This window comes from Drosophila teissieri, chromosome X, assembly GCF_016746235.2.
Source record: "Drosophila teissieri strain GT53w chromosome X, Prin_Dtei_1.1, whole genome shotgun sequence".
In the NCBI taxonomy this organism is placed as follows: domain Eukaryota; kingdom Metazoa; phylum Arthropoda; class Insecta; order Diptera; family Drosophilidae; genus Drosophila; species Drosophila teissieri.
In genome coordinates this window covers 18,344,760-18,368,516 of record NC_053034.1, presented here as the reverse complement: position 1 = coordinate 18,368,516, position 23,757 = coordinate 18,344,760, and the positions used below count along the sequence as shown (strand labels likewise).

Below are 23,757 nucleotides of genomic sequence, written 5' to 3'. Positions count from 1 at the left end.
AAATATGAAGTATTGCGCAAGAATACGCTATCGCATACCCTGTAATCGAGACTCGGAAAAATGCGCTGCAGTCGAAGTGGAAGAGGCCTGGCAACAAGAGGAACAACTGCAGCAATTGCAACTTTGTGGCGGATAGAAGAAGTGCAATTCAAGTGCCCCTCCCCCTGTGGTACCTCCCCCCTCCCCCATCCCCCGCAAAAGCGAAGAAACTTGCAGCCATTGAGGAGGCCACAGCAGCCATAAACATAATTTCATATCTGGCAAGCCCAGCAGCATATAAACTATATACGTATACATGCTCATATATATACCTGAGCTCCCTGCCCCCTGCCCCTTGCCCCTCCTTCTCCTTATCCTTTGGTATTTTTTTTTTTTGCTTTTTTGCTGCGGGGGGAGTGGCGCGAAATCAAAATAAAACGATGGGCGTTTATCGTTATGCGAGCTGAATAACTTCTGGAAGTTTGTTTTCTATCCCCACTCCCGCTGCACTTCCTTTACCCTGGACAACGGATTCAGATTGGAATGGGAATGGGTTTTCGGATTGGGATTGGAACTTGAGATTGGCTCCGACTCCTCTGCTGGCCCAGAAGTTGCACTCCTTTTGGAGCAGCCAAGAGCTGCTTTTGATTTGCCTTCCTGCGCTGCGCTGCTTGTTTTATTTGTGACGCTCTCTTTATTTGTGGTACTCGTATAAATATATTTCCAGGACTCACTGCTGCAGTTTTCGCATCATTTATGCAAAGATACTTTTGCATCTGAAGCACTATGAGCAGAAGTAAAGTAATATATCTACTGAATACTGAGTACCAACTTCCTTTGTCCACCATTGGCTTGTTGCCACAGCTGACTCTGCGAAAAAGGATCGCAGGAAGACAGCGGCGTGCAATTTGTACGGTTCGGGTATTTATGCTTTTTATGCCATTTTATGCTTTTTACGTTTTTGGGTCATTAACGAACTGCGGCACATCGTCGAACCCACCAACTGGTGATGCAGGGAAGGGGGGTATTCGTCGGTGTTAACCTGTAACCACCTCGGGGGGCAGACTTTTCATTGCCTTCTGGCGGCGTTCAACGTTCAACGTTCAACATTCAACGTTCAGCGTTCGGCATTCGGCGTTTTGCCTAATTAGCTTTTCGGTGCGTGCGCCATTTGGCAGGTTGCCAGTGTTCCCCCCGCCCCCCTCGTATTTTATACTTCTCTATATGTTTTTTTTAAAGCATTTTTCTTCCATTTCTTGCGGCTGGTCTAATGAATTTTCAATTGTTAGTGCCTCGTTTACGAGGTGTCCCGTGGCGTCGTCGAGCACTTTGTTGCGTAACCCGGAGCAGGGGTTCTGACCAACGACGACGACGACGGCGACGGCGACTGCTGGCCAAAACTCTAATTACAAATCACAAATGGCTAAAACGCTCCGAAATGGCCCATAAAAACGGTAGCCAGTCGAGCGCATTACGCAAAACGTTGCCGGCGATGCGACAGGAGCAGAACAACACAACAACAACTACTGAAGAAAACAAGAGAGAACGCTATAGTCGAGTTCCCCGACTATCTGATACCCGTTACTCAGCTAGTGCGAAGGAGAATCTTCAACACTGACAGTTTTTGACGGTTTGAGGGCGTTAGAGTGGGCGTGGCAAAAAGTTTTTTGGCAAATCGATAGAATATTACAAGACTAATACAAAAATGAAAAAATATCAAAACATTTTTCAAAACTGTGGACGTGGCAGTTTTGGGCGGTTTGTGGGCGTTAGAGTGGGCGTGGCAACATGAATCGACAAACTTGCGCTGCGTCTATGTACCTGGAGTCCGTATGTTTAATCTCAACTTTCTAGCTTTCGTAGTTCCTGAGATCTCGACGTTCATACGGACAGACGGACAGACGGACGGACAGACGGACAGACGGACGGACAGACGGACAGACGGACGGACAGACGGACGGACAGACGGACATAGCCAGATCGACTCGGCTACTGATCCTGATCAAGAATATATATACTTTATATGGTCGGAATCGCTTCCTTCTGCCTGTTACATACTTTTCAACGAATCTAGTATACCCTTTTACTCTACGAGTAACGGGTATAATAACAGAAAAAAATAGAAGAATTTTTGTACCTATTCAAAGAGCAGCATTTGCATTGTGGGGTTAAGAAAACAGGGGGGTGGGGGGTGGTGGGCACGGAACATAAGCGGAAAATTGAAAAACCCACGGGCGATCGGCAGTTCGCTGGTTGGCATTGTAAAATACTCGTGTTACTATTAAGTGCGGTTGGGAAACAAGTTCTATACATCCAAATTTAAGTTTCTAAACAGCACAAATGTTAATTGTTAAATTATAACATTTATTCAAAACATTATACTTGCTTCAACTCAATTCGAATATATATAATTAAGCTACCTATTGTATCTTATTCTGAGTTTCCTTAAGATGGTTTTTTATACCATATTGTAGAGGGCGAATGTTGGTATATTTGATGATCTAGCCCTGGAATTGGATGGTTGTAACTTGATGATATTACGCTCATGTTCACTTTGTTGTACGCTTATTACGCATACGCCACGGTGGTGCTGTAGTTGCTGCTGTTTTGGATGTGGCTGCTGCTGCTGCTGATGCTGATTTTGTTGTTGCTGTTGCTGTTGTTGTTGCTGTTGTTGCTACTGCTGTTGTTGCTGCTGTTGTTGCTTCCGCTGTTGCTGCCCCGACACGACGACGCGTCGGCATCAAATCACAAATGGCGCCAGTCCGACACAGCAGCAGCTGTCGGAGTGAAAGAGACAGACAGAGAGAGAGAGGGCGGCCACAAAGGTGGAGCACAATGCAGGAGAGCAGGGAGGGGGGGGGGGGGAGGTGGAAGGGGGTAGCATTTCACATCACATCACTTCGCACGTGACCGACGGGTTGGGGCGCAGCTTTTGGTCAAGTTGAAATGCAAATTGCAACTTCCGTTAAATTGCAGCAGCTGTACAGCTGTGTAGTAGGCTGCACAGCGAGAAAAGGGGGTTAACAACACCAAGACAAGTGTATACCAAAACTAAGCGAAATAACACCAAAACAATGCAAGCAATAGTTTGATAGTTTAGATAGCTTATAGTTTAGTTTAGGTAGTTACAGCTACACTACACTAAAAACAAAGATTTACTGCTCGTAGGTATTAGGATTATAGCTATAAGTTTTTTGTGCAGTGCACAATGTCGAAGGCGAAAGACAGAGGCAGACATTCATTGAGCTCGGTTTTGTTGGCTTGGATTTGGGTTTTTCAGCTCTGGTTGTGGCATTCGGTTTCAGTTTCGGTCTCGGCCACTGGCGGTGGCGGTGGCAAATGGCGTTGAGTTGCACCTTCAACCTTTGGCCAGAACCCCTCCACCCACCCCCTCTTCGATGCCTGCAATGCAAGCGATTCACCTGGCAGTCAATCACACGTAGGCAGCTTCTGCTCGTCAGGCCCGTTGATGAATTATGGCCATGGAGCTCCAAACTGCGAGCTGCGAGCTCTGAGCTCCAAGCTTCCAGCTGCAAGCTGCAAGCTCGTCTCTTTGTGCCTCCGTTTGGAGATGGAGTTGGATATGGCGATGGAGATGCTATTGCAGATGGAATTGCAGTTGGGAAAGGGGGATGGGGAATGGGGCTGGACCGAGAGTTGCAGTTGGAGCCTGTAGGTGCCCTCGATACCCTTTAGTGCGCATCTCCTTTGGGCGCTGGGGTCGCGAAAAAGGAAAAGGCAGCTGTGAATGGAAAAGCAATTACCGCACGAATAGATTCCATGCCACAGCAGAAGAGGCAAGAACGCAAATGAAGTGCGATATGATGCATCAAACTCGAGGCTTTTTGTTTGAGGCGCATCACAAAATCAGCGCATCTAAAACAAGTGCAAGATATCCCGAAAATGCATCATAAAATAAATAAACAGTTGGTTGGAAAGCCGGAATTATGGCTTGCATCAAATCCAAACCATTGAAGGAGGTATATTTACAACTGCAGACAGTCATATCTATAGAGATTTATGGACTTGTTGAGACTTTTAATGCCACGGCGAAGCTATTAATGTCCTTGGCTATATATGTGTATATTTGCTACGTACTGGTTTGCCGCTTGATTTATAGAAAAAGTTGCAGCCAATAAATGTCAACATAAACTTGTGCTATCCCCACGATGCGCCGTCTCTTTCGCCACGGCCATTCGCCGTCTCGCTCTGGCCGAGTTTCAGTTTTCAGTGGTAAGCAACATTTTCTAATTACAAAACTAACATTTACAATGTAACTCGAAACGAGAAGGACGAGAGCGAGAGTCGCCGGCGATGAGAGCGGTTAAATGCAACAAGTTGCATACACAATTAGCACAAGGATACAGCAGCACTCACACACATGCACATGCACGCTGCAGGAGCGCACACAGACACACTTGGCAGCACACACACACACAGAAGCACATACACACACTCTGACAAGGGAAAATCCCTTTGGGCCGTGGAAGCGTCTGTTTAACTTTCAAGTGGCGTTCTACGATACTCATAAAATTTCCTCCAGGTAATTTTCTGTCATGTTTCGGCTGCATGCGTGTGTGTGTGTGAGTGTGCTAGTGTGTGAGTGTTTGAGTGTGTGATTGTGTGCATGTGCGCATTGTTCCACTGGACTTTCCACTCACTCACAGGACTCTCACACGCACACCGGCTTCCTTTGGCTGCTGACAATCCTTCCCGCCCCTTTGGCCTTAGCCAACTTCAATCACATTGCACTTTTGGCCACTTAAAGCTCGCCACGCTGCTGCTGCTGTCAGAATACCCTAACTTTTTGCCAGGCAGAGGGATATTACAGGATAATAGGGAATCTGTATAATTAACCACTTAGTATGGCTATTTTCTCATTATAATTTTATTCGAAACTGTGTTGTAAGATATGAAATGATATTTAAAATGCAAACAACTAAATTGCATATCCCTTTGTTCAGCTCGTTCTTTTTTGATGGCATTGTAGAGCATTCAAAATTCGTCCTTTGAAATAGCCGTACTCCGCTTCCGTGTTGTTGGCTTGTTTGTTGCTGGTTGTTTGCTGTTGATTTTGCTGCATTTAATGAACGCTGTCCGCTGGCGCCTGCAAGTATGCAGCTTGAATTTTGTCAAACGCATTAAAACATTATTAAGAGCCACCTCGCCACCCTCCCCCCGCTGTCTATGTTCGTGTGTATCTATGTGTGAGTGTGAGTGTTTGTGCCTTAAATATTTAATTATATTTAGCTGCCTAAAGTACTTACAGTTTTGCGCTCCCAGGGACATCCGTGCGGACAACATGGCGTATGATTAACATGTGTGTTTTTGCCGCCGGCAGTGAAATTTTGTGGCTGCTAATCGCTTACGCAAGACTACTCGCCATAATGGCCAAAAGACAAATTGCCAAATGCCGAGCCGAAGAACCAACGTATCCGACAGATACAGATACAGATACAAATACTGATTCAGATATACAAACATGCATGCATACATACATACACACTTACGCTGGCACAACAATTTTTCCATAAATAATTTCCATAAAAACTTGTTAAAGTTCAAGACAAGTAAATAAATAAGTGGAGTGGGAGGGCGCACACCAGCCATATCCATATGTTCCTATGTTCATATGTTCGTGGAGGATATGGATACGTATGTATGTGGGGGTATGGGCGGGGGTTGGAGGGGGGATTGGGGGGCTTGGCGGGATTGAAGATTGTCGGGATTGGGGAACAAGATATGTCCATGCAGTCGACTTTATGCCCCGGAGCACAAAGTAAACACTTTTCGGTGCCTCCCCTCCTCACTGTGTGCGTGCATCCTGGTTATTTAAATGCCCCACACGGATTCCACGGGGCACATGGATTTATTGGGGGCTGCCATGGATGCTCCATTGTGCAAATGAAGTTACCATTCAAGAAATGGAAATGAAGGATACCAAAAACTGAAGTTACCTCTCAGGAAATGGAAATGAAATACCAAAAACTGAAGTTACCTCCCAAGAAATGGAAATGAAAGATACCGAAAACTAAATAATAATGATAATAAATAATCGGAAAGATACCAAAAACTGAAGTTACCCCCCAAGAAATGGAAATTAAATACCAAAAACTGAAGTTACCTCCCAAGAAATGGAAATGAAGGATACCAAAAACTGAAGTTACCTCTTAAGAAATGGAAATAAAAGATACCAAAAACCAAATAATAATGATAATAATAATAATAATAATAATCGAAAATGGTTTCGCAAGTTAAAACCCAGCTTTTCACTTAATTTTATTAAATATAAATGCTCTTAAATTACTTATTCTTAGCCTAAGAACTTTTTGAATATTATTACGGAATATTATTGTATAAATAATATGTAACTTTGTGAAAAATAGTTTCCTTGGTGCCCGGAATATTCGTTGGTTGGTTTTGAGCATCAGAACGGGACACAGATTTTCCTTGAAAATTCAGCATTCCCTTTCATGTTTTCCCCGACTCACTTTTTCTTTGTATATTTTTTCTTCGATTTTTCTTGTCCATTTTTTCGTGTACTTTTTGGTGCCGTAGTTTTTCGCTGGTCTCCGTTTTGTTTGGCAACTTTTCGTGGCTATAAACACGTACTCGTTGCCATCGCAGTTTCAGCTTTTCCGCACACACACACAAACACACACAGGCACACTCGCACACACAGGCACACATGCGGGAATATAAAAAAATAACACATGGAGAGATCGTTTGTTGTTGTTGTTGTTGGGAAAACTCAATTTAGCTTTTTGCAACCTTCACAGAAAAAATAAGAGCGAAAAGAACGGAGAGTAGCTGCAGAAGAAAAGGGAAAAATCCGGGAGAAAAGCGGGAGAAAAGCGGAAGATGCAGGCGAACAAAAAATGAATTCCATTTTTTTTCTCTGCACCCATCTCGCTCCTATTCACGTTATCTCGCTTGCTCGCTCGCTCCACTTTATTCATGTCAAACGAGAAAAATCCACTAGCACACACACACACCCACGCACACACACACACACAGTAGTACACACACTAGTACACTCGCAGGGAAAACAACAACAATAGAGCCCCTGTCAACGTTTTCGCCCCCCGAAGGAAAATAGGGAAAAAGAGTAAATAGAGGGGGAAAAAATAGGAAAACAAGAGCCTCCCAAAAACTGAGGGGAATCTTTTGACTAGAAATGGACTGCATGTCCTTCCCCCATCCTCCCCCTTCCCCGCCCCTGTGCGCCAGTGTGTGTGTGTGTGTGTGTGGTACGTGCCTCGCTTGCCGCTTATTAGAAATCAAATCCCATAAAAGCCACACTGAGCCACCAGAGCAAGAGGCGCCGGAAAAGCAGGGGCATGGCGAAAATGGAGCGGGGGGGGGAGGCAGGAAAAATTGGGGAAAAGCAAAGAACACTGGATGATAGCGCTGAAGGGCACTACATTTTGACGTATTCCTTAAAATGCTGCATTCAACTTTCTTCAGATCGCATTTATTAGTCATACTTGTCGTATACCCAATAATCACCTGAGGCTTTATGTTCTGTATAGCCAAACTTGTTCCTTGTAATATATATTTTTTTAGATTAATTTATACATATATAGTTAATATTATAGAATTTATATAAATAAAGGAAATAAGTTTACTAGTCGTATACTTAATATTTCGCATAATTTCTTTCAGTTTCCCAAACACAGCGCCGTTTTTTCCAAATTCGCCCAACTGATTTTCCCACCGTTCAAAGAGCTCCAATGCTCCAAATTCACACTGGATCGCAATTTTGGCTGCTGGGGCCGCAGGCCACCGGAAAACAGAAATAGTTAGTCAGCCCGGTTATCTGTGGCTTTGTCAAATGCACACCCATACATACATACATACATACATACATACATACATGCATACATACATACATACATCTATACATCCATACATAGAGATGGGTTTTGCACAGGTTTTTATGTATTTATGTACATAAATAAATTCCTCTGACTTTGCGGCTGGTTTAACATTGTTTGCCTTTCCACCTGGAAACCGAACCGAAAAATGCCATCAAAGATTTCGATGTCACGATGGCTGATGAGCTGCGAAAACCTGAAAACCTTTGGCACTCACTTAAATTCCAAAGTGAAACTGGGATTTATTTAGTATAATACTCGTGGTAATGGCGAATTGTTATTAGAACTTGTTGCCAGTTGATTTCCTGTTGATAAGCACACTTTACGCCGGCAGAACTTTCCATATCCAAAGTTGATTTTTTGATTTCGACTGCTTGTAAATCGGGAATATTATCTTTGCCATGGCAAGGACATGCACATGGGCGGCGGAAGGGCGGAAAGGGGGGGGCCAAAATGCTGACACTGCACACAGTTGCCACTTAAAACCGAAACCGACACACCCGGGAGGCGTGGCATCCAATGGGGGGCGGTGGGCGGCGGCGGCGAAGAAGAAGAGCGACAGTGACGAGGACGAAGGGGACACAAAAGCTGACAGACACTCCGCACTGTCCCACCTCCGGAAAGCCCCTACTGACCCCCAACCAACTGCTTTCAGTGCTCCCCGCTTTTTATACACGGAAAAAAGAGTTTTCATAAAGCAGGAGTTGTGAAAAAGGTTGTAGGAAAACGTAAATATCAATATATAATAATATATAATAATAATGCTATTATTATGCGCATGCTTTTTAACTGGCATGAATTTTGGCCTAACTTAAAGTTAAGTCGCTTTTTAATTTAATCAAATATAAAGGGGGTAGTTGTTTCTTTCAGTGCAGCACCTCTTTTTCCTGGCCGTTTGTCCACCGGCCTTCGTTTGTGTCTGTGAATCGCACAAATCCCCAAGTGCCCTCAGAAACGAAAGGGGGTTCCAAAGGGGGGTGGGGCGGTGGGGGCTCTCAGTGGTCAAGGGGTGGGGGTTACTGAAGATAAGAGGGGGTGATAGGGGGTGTTCGGTTTTGGTTTGGGGCGGGGTTTGGGGGGTTTATTCTGTGCGACAGACGACAGTTGCCATTGCCTTTGGTCTGCTTGATATTTTGTCATTTGTGTCACGTTCGCCATTCATGATGATTTCGTTCTCGTTCTCGTTTTGTTGGTATCCTTCTCGCTCTGTGTGGGTTTTCCTGACCCACCTCCCCCCCCCCCCGGATTTCCCTTCCCCCTCCCCTTGGCCTGCCGTTGCCGGGCCATTCATTCAAGTTACCCCTTCCGCCAGCCGCCTCTCGCTCTGTGGCATTTTGTGCGCCATTTTGCCGTTTTTATTTATGGAATGCAGCTACTCTCTGTCGTTGTTGTTGCTCTTATTGTTGTTGTTGTTGCTCGTGCTGGTGCCCCCCCTTAAATCGCCCTGCCACGCCCCTGCGGGGGGGCGGGGGCCCCTGGCCCCGCTCGGGAATCCCCCTCGCCGAGTGTCCCTGTGGTACGTGTGTTATCCTTCTGCGTTCATCCATTTCGAGTATTCCGCCTGCCACAATAATTCCCACGTACACCACGCTCTTGCACTGAAACAAAAATGCTGCTATGTTGTAATGCAAAAATACCCTTTACTGTTATGTTGTAATGCAAAAATACCCTTTAGTGTCGTCAGTGATTTCACTTTATATTAAGAATAAAACATAGTTTTTGTTGGGGTAAAATGGTTGCGGTTTCTATGATTTCCCAAGTTCCTTCTTCAGTTTTGGATTTACATACTTCTTTCCTTGTAATATTAACTTGTAAAGTTATATACCTCATATTGAGAATAATAGTTTTCAAGGGTTATTCATTTCTCTCGGTGCAGCTTCCAACTTCAATTTCCCACTGCAAGCCGAAACTTTAGGCTCTCTCTGTCTCTTGCTCTATAAATGTATCCACTTTCAGCATTTTTCTCTGCCACACCACCCCCTTCCCCCACCCCTCGACTTTTCCCCACCTCCCCCGACTTGCCTTCAGCCACCTTTCTCCGTATTTTTCGTGTCAGTGCAGAGCATAAATTTCCAGCATTTTTCTTGTTGCCGCCTCTTTGGCAAAGAGAAAAGTAGGGACCAATCCCCCAAATCGGGGGAAGGGCACAGGGATAAGCGTAGATAACGTCCGGCGATTTTCTATAACAAGAGTGGTTTAAGAAGTTTCCAGGAAATATATATTTATTAAAAATAAAAACTACAAAGTTTGGTGTCATTCATCACTCAGAAACCATCTAAATCTAAAGTCATTTCTCTTTAGACCTACAACTAAATAATTATTCGACAACAATTGTCAACTCTTCTTTTTAATAATATTTTAAATATACATTTTTATATTCAATATTTTTAAATGTAATATATGTAATATTATTATATGTATATATATACATAACATTTTGGGCCACCTCCTTTGTGATTGCCATTGCATAGTTTGCTTTGCTATTTTTTTTCTTTTTCGGTTATTTGTGGTTGGGTCCCTTACTCGTTTACTTTTCCATTTTTTGGTTCCAGGTTTTGTGATAGTTAAGCCGAATTTTTTGCTGTTCTTGAGGGGGGAAAACCTCCCATATTCCCCGATACTCTGAAAACGTTGTCAAGTCTGCAAGGGATTTGCATTTTATTTGCACAAGCAAAATTTATAAAACAACAACAGAGGGAGATGGGCTCATATTTTGGACTACAACTTAAAGATACCCTTTAATACAGGAAACCTAGGGTGTTTGTCAATAGTAATGCTTGAAATCTATCGAGTAAATGCTCCATTGGAGTTTATTCATAATCAGCATATAAGTGGAAGGATTTTAACTTGCTATTTGTCACATAATCTTAATATTCCTATCAAAATAAGCCATCGAATGGGAAAGAAAGGCTGGGCAGGACATGTATTTGACATAATATTTCAGTTATTTACATGCGGTTTTAGTTTCTTTGCGTCCGTTGCACGTTTTTTGGACACCTAACGGACATCAACATCAACTTTTAGGCTAACAAGCAGACAAAACCAGAAAACATAAATCTTGGCCACATTTAGGTGGCTGCAACACCTTCCACAATGCCAAGCCCATTTTCCAACCCAAAAAAAGAAATACCAAAAAAAAAAGGAACACAAATCCCGAAAGCAACTTTTTCAGGTCCTGTTTTCCCCAGCGATGGCCGGCAAAAACCCAATGAAACTTTATGCATATTAAACTTTTTACATTATTTTTTGTGGCCATCGCCGAAAGTTGGAACAACCGAGAAACAACAGCAACAACAACAGCAACAAACAACACCCAAAATAAAAAAAAGAATTATGAAAAAGATGGAAATAAAAAGAAATTATGTGAAATGGAGGGCGCTAAGCCACGAAATATTTTTTACTTTATTGTTTATTTTTGTTGGCCAAAAGGTGAGAAGCTTAAAAGCGGCAGAAATTTAACCGAACAGAAGAACAGAAGGTGCCGTGAAATAAATGCAAAATTATGAAAATAGTTGCTAAACTTTTGATGAACCAAGTGGATGTGTTCCTCTTCCTTTAATAAACGCGCAAATTGTTTTCATTTACTTTATATTGCAAGGGATATCGAAGCGTATTAAAGGTGTGAGTATATCGAAAGCCAAAGTCTTCGCAAAACGCAAGAACACAAAGTTAATGTATTTACATGAAGCTTGTGGTTAAGCTCTCTAAGCTATCTTGAGTTGTGGCACAAAACGAAACAATAAATTCTGGCCAAGATCAGATTGAAATAACCCTAAATATTCAAGTGTCCACAGGACTTGCTGCAAATTATTTACAACGATTTATATTTCCAAATCAAATTTTACGCAGTCAGGCGGAGAAGTACGCAAAAATACTTAGACACAAGACGAGTCACAAATCACACACAGATACAAGCGCACGCACACTAGTGTGCACCGAGTTTAAATTAACAAAGCAGGCAGCCTTTGCCAGCAGATGCAAAGATACAAAGATACACAACAGATACTTCATGGGGGGAAGTGATTACTGGGACGCACTGGGGGTATGTAAATGATATGAAAGATGCGAGAGATACCGAAGACAACCAAAACTGCAATATGATATAATACACACAACACACAACACACTCGAATGCCGAAAATATCTCTAAATGGCAAAGGGCAGATCTGAAAGCAATCTACAAGCTGGGTTTTCCCAAAATTCGTGGTCTACTCCGGAGGAGCATTGTTGCGGCAGGCAAATAAATTGCAGGGAAAAAGGTCAACGAATAAATACCAACATTGCACAGTGGAATATATATTTACATACATTATACTGTAATGCTAACGGTATGCAAACAGTGTGACCAGGCGTTCTTAAGTTCAGACATAGAGAGACCATTTCTTATTTTATATATTATGATTCCCAATTTATGTGAAGGCTAATAACCCATTCTTCTCTGTGCAGGAAAATATTATCATATTCTGTCTTGGGTTAGGGTTAGGGACTTTCTTACGTAGTAAAGGAGAAAAATTCCAATTGCATATGGCTAGCAAAACTGAATCAAAAACAACACGAAAGCATCAGAATTTAGGGGCGGGCGTTAAACTAACAACTGGGGGATAGGGGATGGGGATGGGAAATCAGTTCACATGCATGTCACAAAGAGCGCAGAGAAAAACTTGAAACTTGTCTGACATTACGTGAAGTTGACAACATGTCAAAAAACGAGAAAAGATATCCCCCTCCCCCCCTCCTGAAAAGGGGGGCGGTTGTGGCGTGACAGGCGATGGGGGGAGTGGAAAACTACAAGAACTTGGCAAAAACCAAGTGACAACATTCATGTTGCCAACGCAAACAAACAGCAAGTGCAAAAAAAAGAGGAAAAATAATAGAAAAAGGGGTCGGCAAGGGGCGGAGAAAGGGGGGAGGGGGGTGAAATAGGGGAGGATATCTAGGTACCAACTACATTGCCCTTTGCTAAATCAGAAGCCCCATAATATTTGAATAAAACACGAGGGAAAAAATGCAAACAAATAAATCCAAATAAAATGCTGGCCAAGATAAAACCGAATATGGTGGATAGAATGTGCCCCAAACCAGTCGCCATCTTTCAAGAGGTGCAAACGAGACAGAAGACGAGACGCCCACACACGGGGTGTGGGGGGGGTGGTGTGTTACCGCTCCCAGGAACCCCCTCTGAAAAGCAAATAAGAAAGAAAATCCGAAACTTTCTTGGAAAGTGCAATGGGGAAACTCGTTTTCTTCATAACTGCAGGTAAGGGCATAAAGCTTGTGATTTTTACTTCAATAAGCAAGTGTGGTATAAATTTCACATTTATTTCTTAGGAAATAATCATCTATGAACTAGGCTTTTAGATCAACTTTAATTTTCGTTTTTATGTATATCATATAGCATTTAAATTTATATAAGACATTCAAGAATTTTATTCAGAAGTCTACATAGCCCACTGCTCTACACTATTTTTTTAACGACTGAGAAAAGTTTGTTTCCCGCAACAAACAAGCAAAAGTGACAGCGAACAGCAGATTTTGACATGTTTTTTTTTGTCAGTGTTGCAAGCACACACTTACACACTGGCATAAACTGCATTGGGGCGTGGCACCAACGACCGCCCACTTGCAACGACGATTTACTTTTAGCATAGCGTTCGCCTTTGCGTTTGATTTTGGGTTTACTACATTCCATATCCTTTTTCTGCACTGCGATTTTCTTTGTTCTTGTCGCTGATTTGCGGGAAATGTGGGTGTGGGTGGCCTTTGGGTGGTTTTCCAACACTTGTGCATATCAATGCAATGCGATCGACCTCGTTTTTCTGCCAGCTTTGGGATTTAGGAGATGCATTCTTATACATGGCATAATATTTTGGTTTTAAGAAACATTATGCATCACACATTAATCTCACAGCATATACTATCACAAATTATTGATTGTATTTTCCATAATTTTCAAAGGGCATCACTGTGCTTATTCTTATTTGTTGATTCGCCCCTCGTTTGCTTTCCATGTCGTTCCCCTCCTTGGAAATCCTCTTTCTTTTCGTGACATGGCGACGTCCGTTTGCTGTTTGTTCAGTTCGTGACTGGTCGCATTTAGGGGGCGGAGTGGGAGGGGCAGTGGGCGTGGCGGGGCAACCACTTGACTCCCAAAAATCGGGTGCCGCGTGCTTCGTGGCTGTCAGTATCCCACTCACTTTTCGCCACAAATAAAAGGAATAGTTCCAGGATTCGAAAAAGTAAAGCATATAATGCACAGATATCAAACTACCCAAGCAAACTTTTAGCAATACTATCAAGAAATTTGAACAATTTTTGAAATTCATATTTGTTTCAGTCACTATTCTCTTGACCACAGCTGTGCACCCCCGTCCCCCAAAAATATCGCCTGCCAAAAGTTTATGGCGCGTCGCTAAGTTCGTCGCGCTTTTCTTGCCTTTCATGATTTTCTTGCTTTTATTGCTGATTTCGCTGTGGCCATCGACCTGCCACCCCCACCGCCGCCCCATTTAGGTGGGCGGTGCTGTTTCTGCCTCGTGGGCGTGGCAGTTAGCTGCGGCTTATCACGGCCTGGCCAACATTTTCTTACCGCTACTTGTTTGTTTTCGCTCCAGCTGCCGTTTTTTTTATTTTTCAATCCCCTTACACAGAGTCCTTAAATTTTGATAGCTGCTATTTCAAATATATTAATTTTTACTATAAAATCGACTGATATGTAGAATAATAGCAACTGTAGCTTGGATTTTGATGTGTACTAATTTAGCCTAAATAATTCAAAAGCTCCAGCTTTCCCATTTGAGATAGAGTATTCACAGAGATTGTTGTAAAGGAGTAGCGCTCCTGCTTGTTTTTCGTTGCTACTGCGATTTTTTGATAACTGACATTTGTTGGAAAACGTGGAGGGAGGTGGGTTAAATGGAGGGAGGGACAGGGAGCCCAGTGGAGCTGGAGGGGATGCGAAAAGGGAGAAGAGCAACCTGAGCAGTTACAGAAGCCAAAGGTAAAGGTAAAGTTAAGGCAAAGCCAAAGGCAAAGGTAAGGAGCGCGGCTAAATGAGATGACAGATTAGGGATCACAATGTGCTGTGGGTGGATCCCCAGCTTGTCGCTTATCCCCAACTCCATATTCGCATCATATTGCCTTTTGTCCTCTCTTCTTTGTGCTCTTTTGGGGTCTTTAATGTAAATAACTTGTTGCTTGCCCCAGTGCATTATATTTATCTTATTCTTGAACGCTCTTTATTTAACATCAATATCCCTCTTTTATTCCTGTTCTATTCCGTTACCCCCTCCCTCCCCCTTTTGCTCTCACTGAATTTGGGGCAGCGCAGTTTTCAAGGCCGTCAAAGATCAGCCGATTTCGATAACTTTTCGATAGCGCAGAACAAGTGAAAAGTGACACGCACACACACAAACAAAAGGCAAGCACTTCACAGCTTAACACCCTAATGTGCAATATTTTTGACTACCCCGCTTTCACGCACACAGCAAACGGTGCTCTTTAACCCACCGCGGCCCCCTTATTTGCCGTCGCACATCTTCTTCTTCCTAGCGAGGTGTGAGTGAGAGGGAAACCGAGGAGGAGTGAGTGAGAGCGGGTGTCTCCTCCCCGACCCTTGTATTGCGTTCTCTTTCTCGCTCACACATTTTATGCACCTTTTCCATTTTATCTATTTTTGTCATCTTTTTTTTGTTTGTTTTTATGGTGCTTGATCTTTGGCTTATTTTCAGTTTCAATTCTTAATCTTATATTATTTTTTATGTTATTTGTGGGTTTTTTGTATTAGCTTAAAAATAAACTGTAAATGTTTGGCTATAAATTCATCTAGATCAAAAGGTGAACGAAGCTTTATTTTTTTCATTTTGTTAACATTTAACATTTCTTTAAGATTTGATAAAATATTTTGAAATGTTTCCCTTTCTACATATTTTTTGTTACTTGCAATTTTTCTAACACTTTTGCCTTGCTTTTTTTTCTTTGCCTCCTTGCTTTTTTTTTGCTTGCTGTCTCCAGTGCGTTAAAACGCCAAAGGGGCGTCCCTCTCCCGCCAACGCCCCCACCACCCCCCGCCACTAGTGCTCTCCCTTTCGCACTGCTAACGACAAGTGACAAACACAAGTTGCAGAAGAGGCAGCCGAACAAGAACAACAACTAAAAATAAAAAGAAGGAAAGAAAAAGTTTTTGCGACCAACAGTTGACAGTCGAAAAGCATTTGACATTTTACCTTGGCACGCACACAAGCACCGCCAAGTGCGAAAGGGACAAAACGCGGGCAAATGTCACTTTGAAAAATGCCATTGGCTCGGCCAGCGAGTGTGAGCGAGAGGGCGCGACGGCCGGAGAGCGTGAGAGCGAGAGAGCGCCATTTTGCGCATCTCTCAATGAAGCAACAATAAAAAAACCAGTTGCTTAGCAACGCCCCCTCTAACCGCAAAAAAGAGAGCTGGAGAGCGGGAGAGCCAGTGTTGCAACAACAATGGGCAAAATGGAAGAGCGACAACAGCAACAAAAACCGCAAATATCCTTACAAGAACAAAGGCAGCAACAATCTTGGAGAGAGAGGATCAAAGGCAGGAGATCAACAAAAATAACTTGGAACCATTTTTAAGAATTTAAAAAATGTTAGGATTTTGATAATCTATCGAAAGTCTAATATCGCTGCCTAAACATTTAGTTATCATGATAAACATCTTTTAAGAAATTTAAAAGATTGTGGATATTTTGCGACCTGAGTTAAACATAATCTTAAAAAATTATAAATATTTAAATAAATAAAGATCAGTGGCTATTTTCTGAATTATCTAGTTTTTTAATTGTAATTGTTACAGATTATTTTATAAGCTTTCCTACAACTATTCATCTGCAATAAAAGAAGAAAAATTATTTTTATAATTTTTGTATTCGAAATTGTATTACTTTTTTATCAAACGTTTTAAAACACAGTCTTTTTTGTTTAAAAATAAAATGATTTCTTCATGCCCAACACGAGAGAGCCAGGAGAGGCGACGGAAGCAAGAGCGAGAGAGCCTGCGACTCCATTGCAGCGCCGCCAGCAGCGCAGTCGACGTCGCAGCAGCCCCAGCTCAACATTCGCTGCATCTCGCTCTGGCGCAGGCGAAGCATGCGAGCAGTGTTTGCCCCATTCAGCAGTACGCGTGCGAGTGATGCGCCTGCGGGTATCTCGCTCGCACCTAGGCGCGCCATTCGTCGCCGCTTCGGCTCGCTGTTCGTGTGTGTGCGTGTGCGCTCGGCTGGCAGCTATCGGTAATCGGGCCGTCCGCTTTGCCGTCGCGTTTGCCGTTTTCCGTTTTCAGTTTTTGTTTGACGTTCGCGTGAAGCGCCCGCAAAACGCAAAGCGCACGAGGCAACGCTCGAAAAGGAGGCAACGCAGCCGTTTACCGTTAGTCAGCTGTTTACCGTTCCGCCGCGAAATCGAAAATCGAGAATTTTTGCCGTTGTTCAAATTTTTTTGCAAGTGAGAATCTTGAACAACAAGAAGAGAATACAACACATAAATTGCAACAAAACCAAGGAATCGCCGAAAAGCCGATAGTGCAAAGTGCTCAAAAAGAAAAGAATCAATTTGATATACATATGTACAACTACAAATAAATACTGGAATATAAGGCAGAATAGAAGCGGAAGGAATTTCTTCAATTCAAAGAGGAGCGCAATTTCGCGCTTTGTTTTTGTTTTGCCAAATTTGCCGCCGGCACACACGTGCTATCCCCCTCTCGCTCGCACCTTGCCACCCAGTCTTTATGTGCGTTAACCGTTAAGTGTGCAGTTGGGGCCCGCTCCTCTCTTTCTCTCCCTCTGTCTCTCTCTCGCTTCCGCACCCGCACCCACACACACGCACACATCGACACCCACGCGCGCCTCGTACACACACGCACACACACGCGGGACTTAACCCACTGACGGCGCCCCCCCAAAAAGCAGCCGCTCTTAACCCCCCCGGAAAAGAAGGAACAACTCCATCCCCCCGGCATCAAGATATTCGACAACAAAATTCTCACCGAGGCCTCAAAAGCGCCCCTGAGGGCCGTCGCACTGGCGTCATATCTGGGCGACGGGTTCGCCGCCCTCGGTAGCCGCGCCCCCCCGCCCAAGGACCATCTGATGGCGTTCGGGGCGGTACTCCACACCAGCCAGCACAATATCGGTAAGTGATCGTTTCGGGCCACTTGGGCTCCAAGGGGTTAAGCGTCCAGGAAACACTCCGAATCTGGGTTAACAGTCAATCCCGAACATGGTTATACCATCACGAAGAGTTCTGAAAGTCAGTCAGTCTATTCTGCGATCGAACTGTATTTGCAGTGCTTTAACTATATCTTACAAGGATATTATACCTTATAGAGTTATTATAGCTTACAGAGATATTATATCTTACAGAGTTATTATAGCTTACATAGAAAAGATAGCTTACAGAGATATTATATCTTACAAGGATATTATATCTTACAGAGATATTATAGCTTACAGAGATATTATAGCTTACAGAGATATTATAGCTTACAGAGATATTATATCTCACATAGAAAAGATTTCTTCCAAGATTCAGCTCTTGTTTTAGATCCTATGTAGAGCTATAGCTCTTGGATTTGTACTCGCAGTTTTTGGAAATATCATAGGAAAGTCTATGAGGAAATATTTCATATATCCAGAAGATAACTTGCTTAGATCGAATCTTTATCTGATGAAGTAATATTCGCCATATCCACTAGTGAAATAAATTTCTTATGAATAGAACAGTTGACTGAAAACACCTGTTTGGTGTTATGTAAAATCTGTAGTTGGATTCAATGCCACTACCATTTTCAGTGATCAATAGCGTGCTTCTAGAAAATCGAAAATAAGTTTGAAGTGCATTTTTGAAACACATTTGTTCAGGAAAATGTCTTGATCGCCATGCCGACGGGATGTTGGATGTTGGATTTTCATCTGGCGGTGGGAAAACATAAGAAAAGTAGGGCTGACTGCGGTCCTTGAAGTGCTTAAATGGCAGCCAACCCCTTGAAGGATCAGGAAATGCGATCCCTAGATGGCGGGTTAATGGTTAATACAATACCGCTGGCCCACAATGGGTTAAGATGGCCAAAGAGGTTTTAAATGGCGACGGCTGGGCAGCAGAAAAGTTTTTGCACTTTTGAACTTGTTTCCCCCTCCTTTATGGGACCGCCGGCGGGGAGGGGGGCGTCTAATGCCCCGACCGCCTACCCTCCGCACTCCGCACGCCGCACTCCCTAACCCTTTCCCTCGTCCTGCCCCATCGTCCATCTGCCGTCTCTTTTCCGCATTCCCATTTTGTATGCTTTTGAAGTTCTTGTTCATCTGTTTTTGTTTCGGTTTGTTTTTCCTCCTCTTGTTTTCCCGTTCGTTTTTGGACTGAAAAACTTTTGCGCAGTTGTCAAAGTTTTTCAGCTTCAGCTTCTCCTTCTTCTTCTGCCGTGCTTCCTCTTCCTCTTCGCCATCTCGTTTTTTCGGCTTTTGTTTTATTTCATTTGCTCTCTGTCAAATTTTCACTTTTGCTGACTGTTTAATGTCAGGAACACAATAAAAAACGAACTACGAATAAATGCAAAAAGTTGAGAAATGAAGGCTCTTCTAGTTTTATATTTCGAGTTGTTTAAGAGGAACAGTTAGTTTGTATTAATATAAAAACATAGCTAGACTACAAAAGTAAGGATCTACACTCATTTCAAACTGCTGTTATAAAAAGGTTTCAAAAATAAACGAGTTTCGGGTATCAAAGTATATCAAGTATTAATGGAAAGGTGGTATATAGTATTAGGAAAAAGTAGATAGTTTTTATATGTATCTCACAGATACATAAGTATTTGAAATATATCCTAAAAGAACTGTATAGCTTCTCTTTCGAACTGGCAGAGTTCTACGGAAATTGCAACTGCAAATTCTGCAGTTAACTTGTTGACATTGGACATACAGCGGCAGACACCTCCATACATACCTCCCCCATAAATTGGCTAGAGAACTCTTGGGGCTTTGGGGCTTGGGACTTGGGGCCAGCAGCTCGGGGGCGGTTCAAGTCAAAAGCTGTCGACATTTGACTGGAAAATGGATGTTCAGGAAGCCGTAGACCCGCACAGTGGGCCTCCTTGCGACGCGACGCGACGGCAGACTGATGCCAAGTGGAGTCGTAAAGCTGCCAAGCTTTCTTCTTCCTGCTTCTACTGTTGCGTTTCTCGCTTGGGTTTTTCGCATTTGACTCATTGGCCATACCCATTAGCTAATGACTGAGTGCTGGCAGTTATGAACCTAACTGGCATTTAGTCGGGGAGCACTACAAAGTAAAGTAGCACTGAAAAGTACGCGGCTTAATGGAGATTACCTTTCCGAACGGTAGCTGTGTGTATCTATTCACCAGTTGAAAGACTAAATGGAAATCTAGAAAGTTAATGCAGCATCTTATTTTATGTTTTTGAAATGAGATGGAAATGATCTATTTGCACATTAGATACCAATTTAAGTGGTTAGTTCTTTGGCACAGTTGGCTTTGTTTTTTTCTTAGGAATTATTAATTTAAGAACTAAGAACTTCAAATGGCAAATAAATGCATATGCCTCAAGATACATTCTAAAGCATTAATTTTCTTCGAGGGTAACCACTCGTCGTTCAATTCCCGATATCCTCGGTCATTTCTCTGGTCGACTGCTCATTTTTCTCCGCATATATCTTGGTGGCAGCATCTTTTCAATTTTTATGTGGCTGCTAGCGAACACGGCAGCAACATGCAGCAACATCAGCAACGTGCAACAGCAGCAGCAACAAAAGCTCAGACCGGCAACGCCTTCGACAAAAGTTTGCGCTGCTGTTCATCAACATTTATGACTGGCCACAAAGGAAGATCATTACGATCCCGAAGATTACGATTATGGGTTGTAGTAGGCACATACACATGCACATACCCACATACCCACTTATACATATGTACATACGAGTATGTATGGTGGCAGGATAGGATCGTGGGCTCTGTGGCTCCTCCGTTCCTGTGCAACAATATTTCCGTGGAAGCTTTTGTGCAAGGAAATGTTATTTTTCTAGCCGCTCCTAGCCCTGTGCTGTTGGACATTTACGACGACAGCAACGTGAACCTCAACTGCAGCTTCAACTTGTCCATCAACGGCTCTATGGATCCTTTCGTTGATTTATGGGGCAAGAAGCAAGCAGCAAGCAGCCAGCAGCCAGCAGCAAGAAGCGTAGACACGGCAGCCGCGTTTATGCAGCTGCCGCATTTAGCAACTCCAACTCCAGCTCCAACTGCAACTGCAACTGCGCGTCGGCAGTGAGGGGTTAAGGTCTAGTTCCAGGGCGTGGCACGGCCCATAAATTGCCATGCATAATGAGGCGTTGAGACCCTCTCTTCTTGTCAATATATTGTGCGATTTTCACTGCCTTCTCCGGTGGTCGCTGGGTCGGTCGCCAAACTATCGCTGGCACAAAGAGACGCAGACGAAATGGGATCTGCAAACCCGTTTCTCGATCAACGCCACTTTCAAATTAAAAGCCATTACAATAAAGTCGCTCGATCCAAGCCGCAGATTGGCGGAAGTCAGCCAAAGAGCCGAGAGGAGTGTAATAAAGCAAAATCGAGGCGATGTTAGAACTTTGTAGAAAAGCAGACTGAATTCGACATCTTCTCTTTCTTAACGTGCCTCGGTTTTCTACGAAAATAAACACCATTATTAAAAACCCAAATTACTTAGGTAGTTTATGCCTAAAGTGGCAGCCACTAAGCTTTGTTGCGAAATTGAAAAGCCTTTATTTGAATATGGCCAACACGAACGCCTTTACCATAGGCCATTTGATCGCTCCCACTCTCCATCTCTATCTGTCTCTGTTTTTGTCCCTGTCTTCTGTCTCTGTCCCTGTCTTCTGTCCCTGTCTTCTGTCCCGTGCTATGGGAGTTATGAGAGTTATGAGGGGCCCCCCAACTGTTGGGAACTTTTCAATTTCTGCAATCCGGGGCTTGGCCCAAACCGAGCCACAAACCGAAACTGAAACTGAAACTCGGCCGAGGGTATGGCAAAACAGCAACGTCGTCGCCTGTCCCCTCTCTTGCAACTCTGCCCCCTTGCAGCGCCACCCCTGCCAAGCGGAGACCCCCCCGCCCCCGCCGCATCCAGTGCCTTTTTGCAGCGCTTTTGGGTCGAAAACTGAAATAGTAATTCACATTCATGGACTCTGGTGTCTGGGCCATGGTTTTCTGCGCTTTCTGCGCTTTCTGGCTTTCTGGTTCTGCCTTGGACTCGCTTCACTGTATTTTCGCGTTTTGTTTCTGCCGTTTTTTATGGATTTCTTGGGCCATTTTACGATTATTTTAGAGCTGTCAATAGTCCGGCAACGTGTGAGATAATTTATATGCCATAAATTTCATTTGGCAAACTTCTGCGGCCCCACTTCCCTTTTTTACCCTTTTCCTCCTACTTCTCTCCTTGTTTTTTTTTGTTTTCTTAACTTTTTTTCTAGCATTTTGGTGCCGTGTTGTTTCGGTGGCTTATCGCCTTCTTGGGGCTTTGATTTACAGCCCGGCACTCAACAGGTTAAGCCGCCTAACCCTAAAAGGCTCTTTCTCTTTCTAATTATAATTTACTATTACCATTACACCGAAAATCTTCCCGAACTTTATACCGCACTCGTACTGCCCAATGGCCAAGTAGAAAACAAGAAGAAAACGGTAGCCAAAGCCTCGGGGATTGATTTATAACCGAGAGATTGCGAAAAGCCCAGCGCAAATGGAGGAGAAGATGATGGAGCAGCCGAGATGATGCGAAGCAGCAGCCGTGGAAAAATAAAATTGACCAGCGGCTACACGGCAAACAAAACTGGCGCCCAACGAGGGCTCAGAATATGCACGACAGTTCAGGGGATATAGGTTTACATCATAAATGCAAATATTTCTAGAAAATATACCTTCAACTGGTTAATGGCATAGTTGTTCAAGTAACAATAAACACCATGCATGCTATTCAGATCAGTATGCAACCGTTTTCGCTCAGTGCATCATAAGTTGAGGCGACTTTGGCGGAGTTAGCAATTGAGCCACTTGATGCTCTCACGCAGCAAGTTCCTTGCGGCCGCAGCAGAGGCGGGAATGGGGCAGGCAAGGGGGCGTGGTCGCCGAAGGAGGGTGAAGGGTGGAGTAGTGCCCAGGCTGACCTTTAACCCGCTGAACCCGCGCGGGAACGAGAGACCGTCGCAGGTCGAGTTCGTTCGGCTTCGGCTGGAACCAAAGGAAAACGATCGCGCACCAGATGACCGCATCGAACGCCGATTCGTTCCAAGTGCTCCAGCTTCAACTCCAGCTCCAACTCCAGCTCCAACTCCAGCTCCAGCTTCAACTCCAGCTCCAGCAGCAGAAAGCAGAGAGCAGCTCCAGCGCCAAAGCGGCAGAGGTTACAGCAGCATTTGCGGCCGCTCGTACGTACAGCACACGAGGTTTTCAAAATCGTTTTCCGGACTTTGGAAGTGGTGTTAAATTATGTTATGTCCGTTGGGTTGGATTGAGTCATCGAAGGTGTAGTGGAACCAAAAATATTGCATAAAGAACGAAATGAGGGATTGTTTTGCATAACAGTTGATTAAAATCTTTAAAAGAATATTCTAATAATAATCTATATATTGTACATGTAGTGTTTCCCTCTTTTGTCGGCTGCTTTTACTTTCGTGCGTGGGTGTGTACGAGCTGTGTCCCCATATCATCTGCAATCGTGGGTAAAAACGCAGGGAAAGATCGGCTTAATGATCCGTGTAATGCTGCTGCTTCTTCGACTTCCCAAGCTAGCCATCTCTTTCACTCATCCCAATGGCCATCTCTTTCTGCGCTGTGTGTCTCCAACTTCTTCACTCATCATCGTCATTATAACCACTATCATCATC

At 43.6% G+C, this 23,757-nt stretch overlaps 2 protein-coding genes across 3 annotated transcripts in view; one reads left to right on the top strand and one right to left on the bottom strand.

Annotated features, from left to right (window-relative positions):
* LOC122622955 (zinc finger CCCH domain-containing protein 13) overlaps nucleotides 1-23,757 on the bottom strand; it is a 148,357-nt gene that overhangs the window by 50,543 nt on the left and 74,057 nt on the right. The window lies entirely within an intron of this gene.
* LOC122622957 (LIM/homeobox protein Lhx1) overlaps nucleotides 17,196-23,757 on the top strand; it is a 49,029-nt gene continuing 42,467 nt past the window's right edge. The window contains exon 1 of the mRNA XM_043801781.1: nucleotides 17,196-18,022. Coding sequence (XP_043657716.1) covers nucleotides 17,980-18,022 — 43 coding nt within the window. The 5' untranslated portion in view covers nucleotides 17,196-17,979. The remainder of the gene's footprint in view (nucleotides 18,023-23,757) is intronic.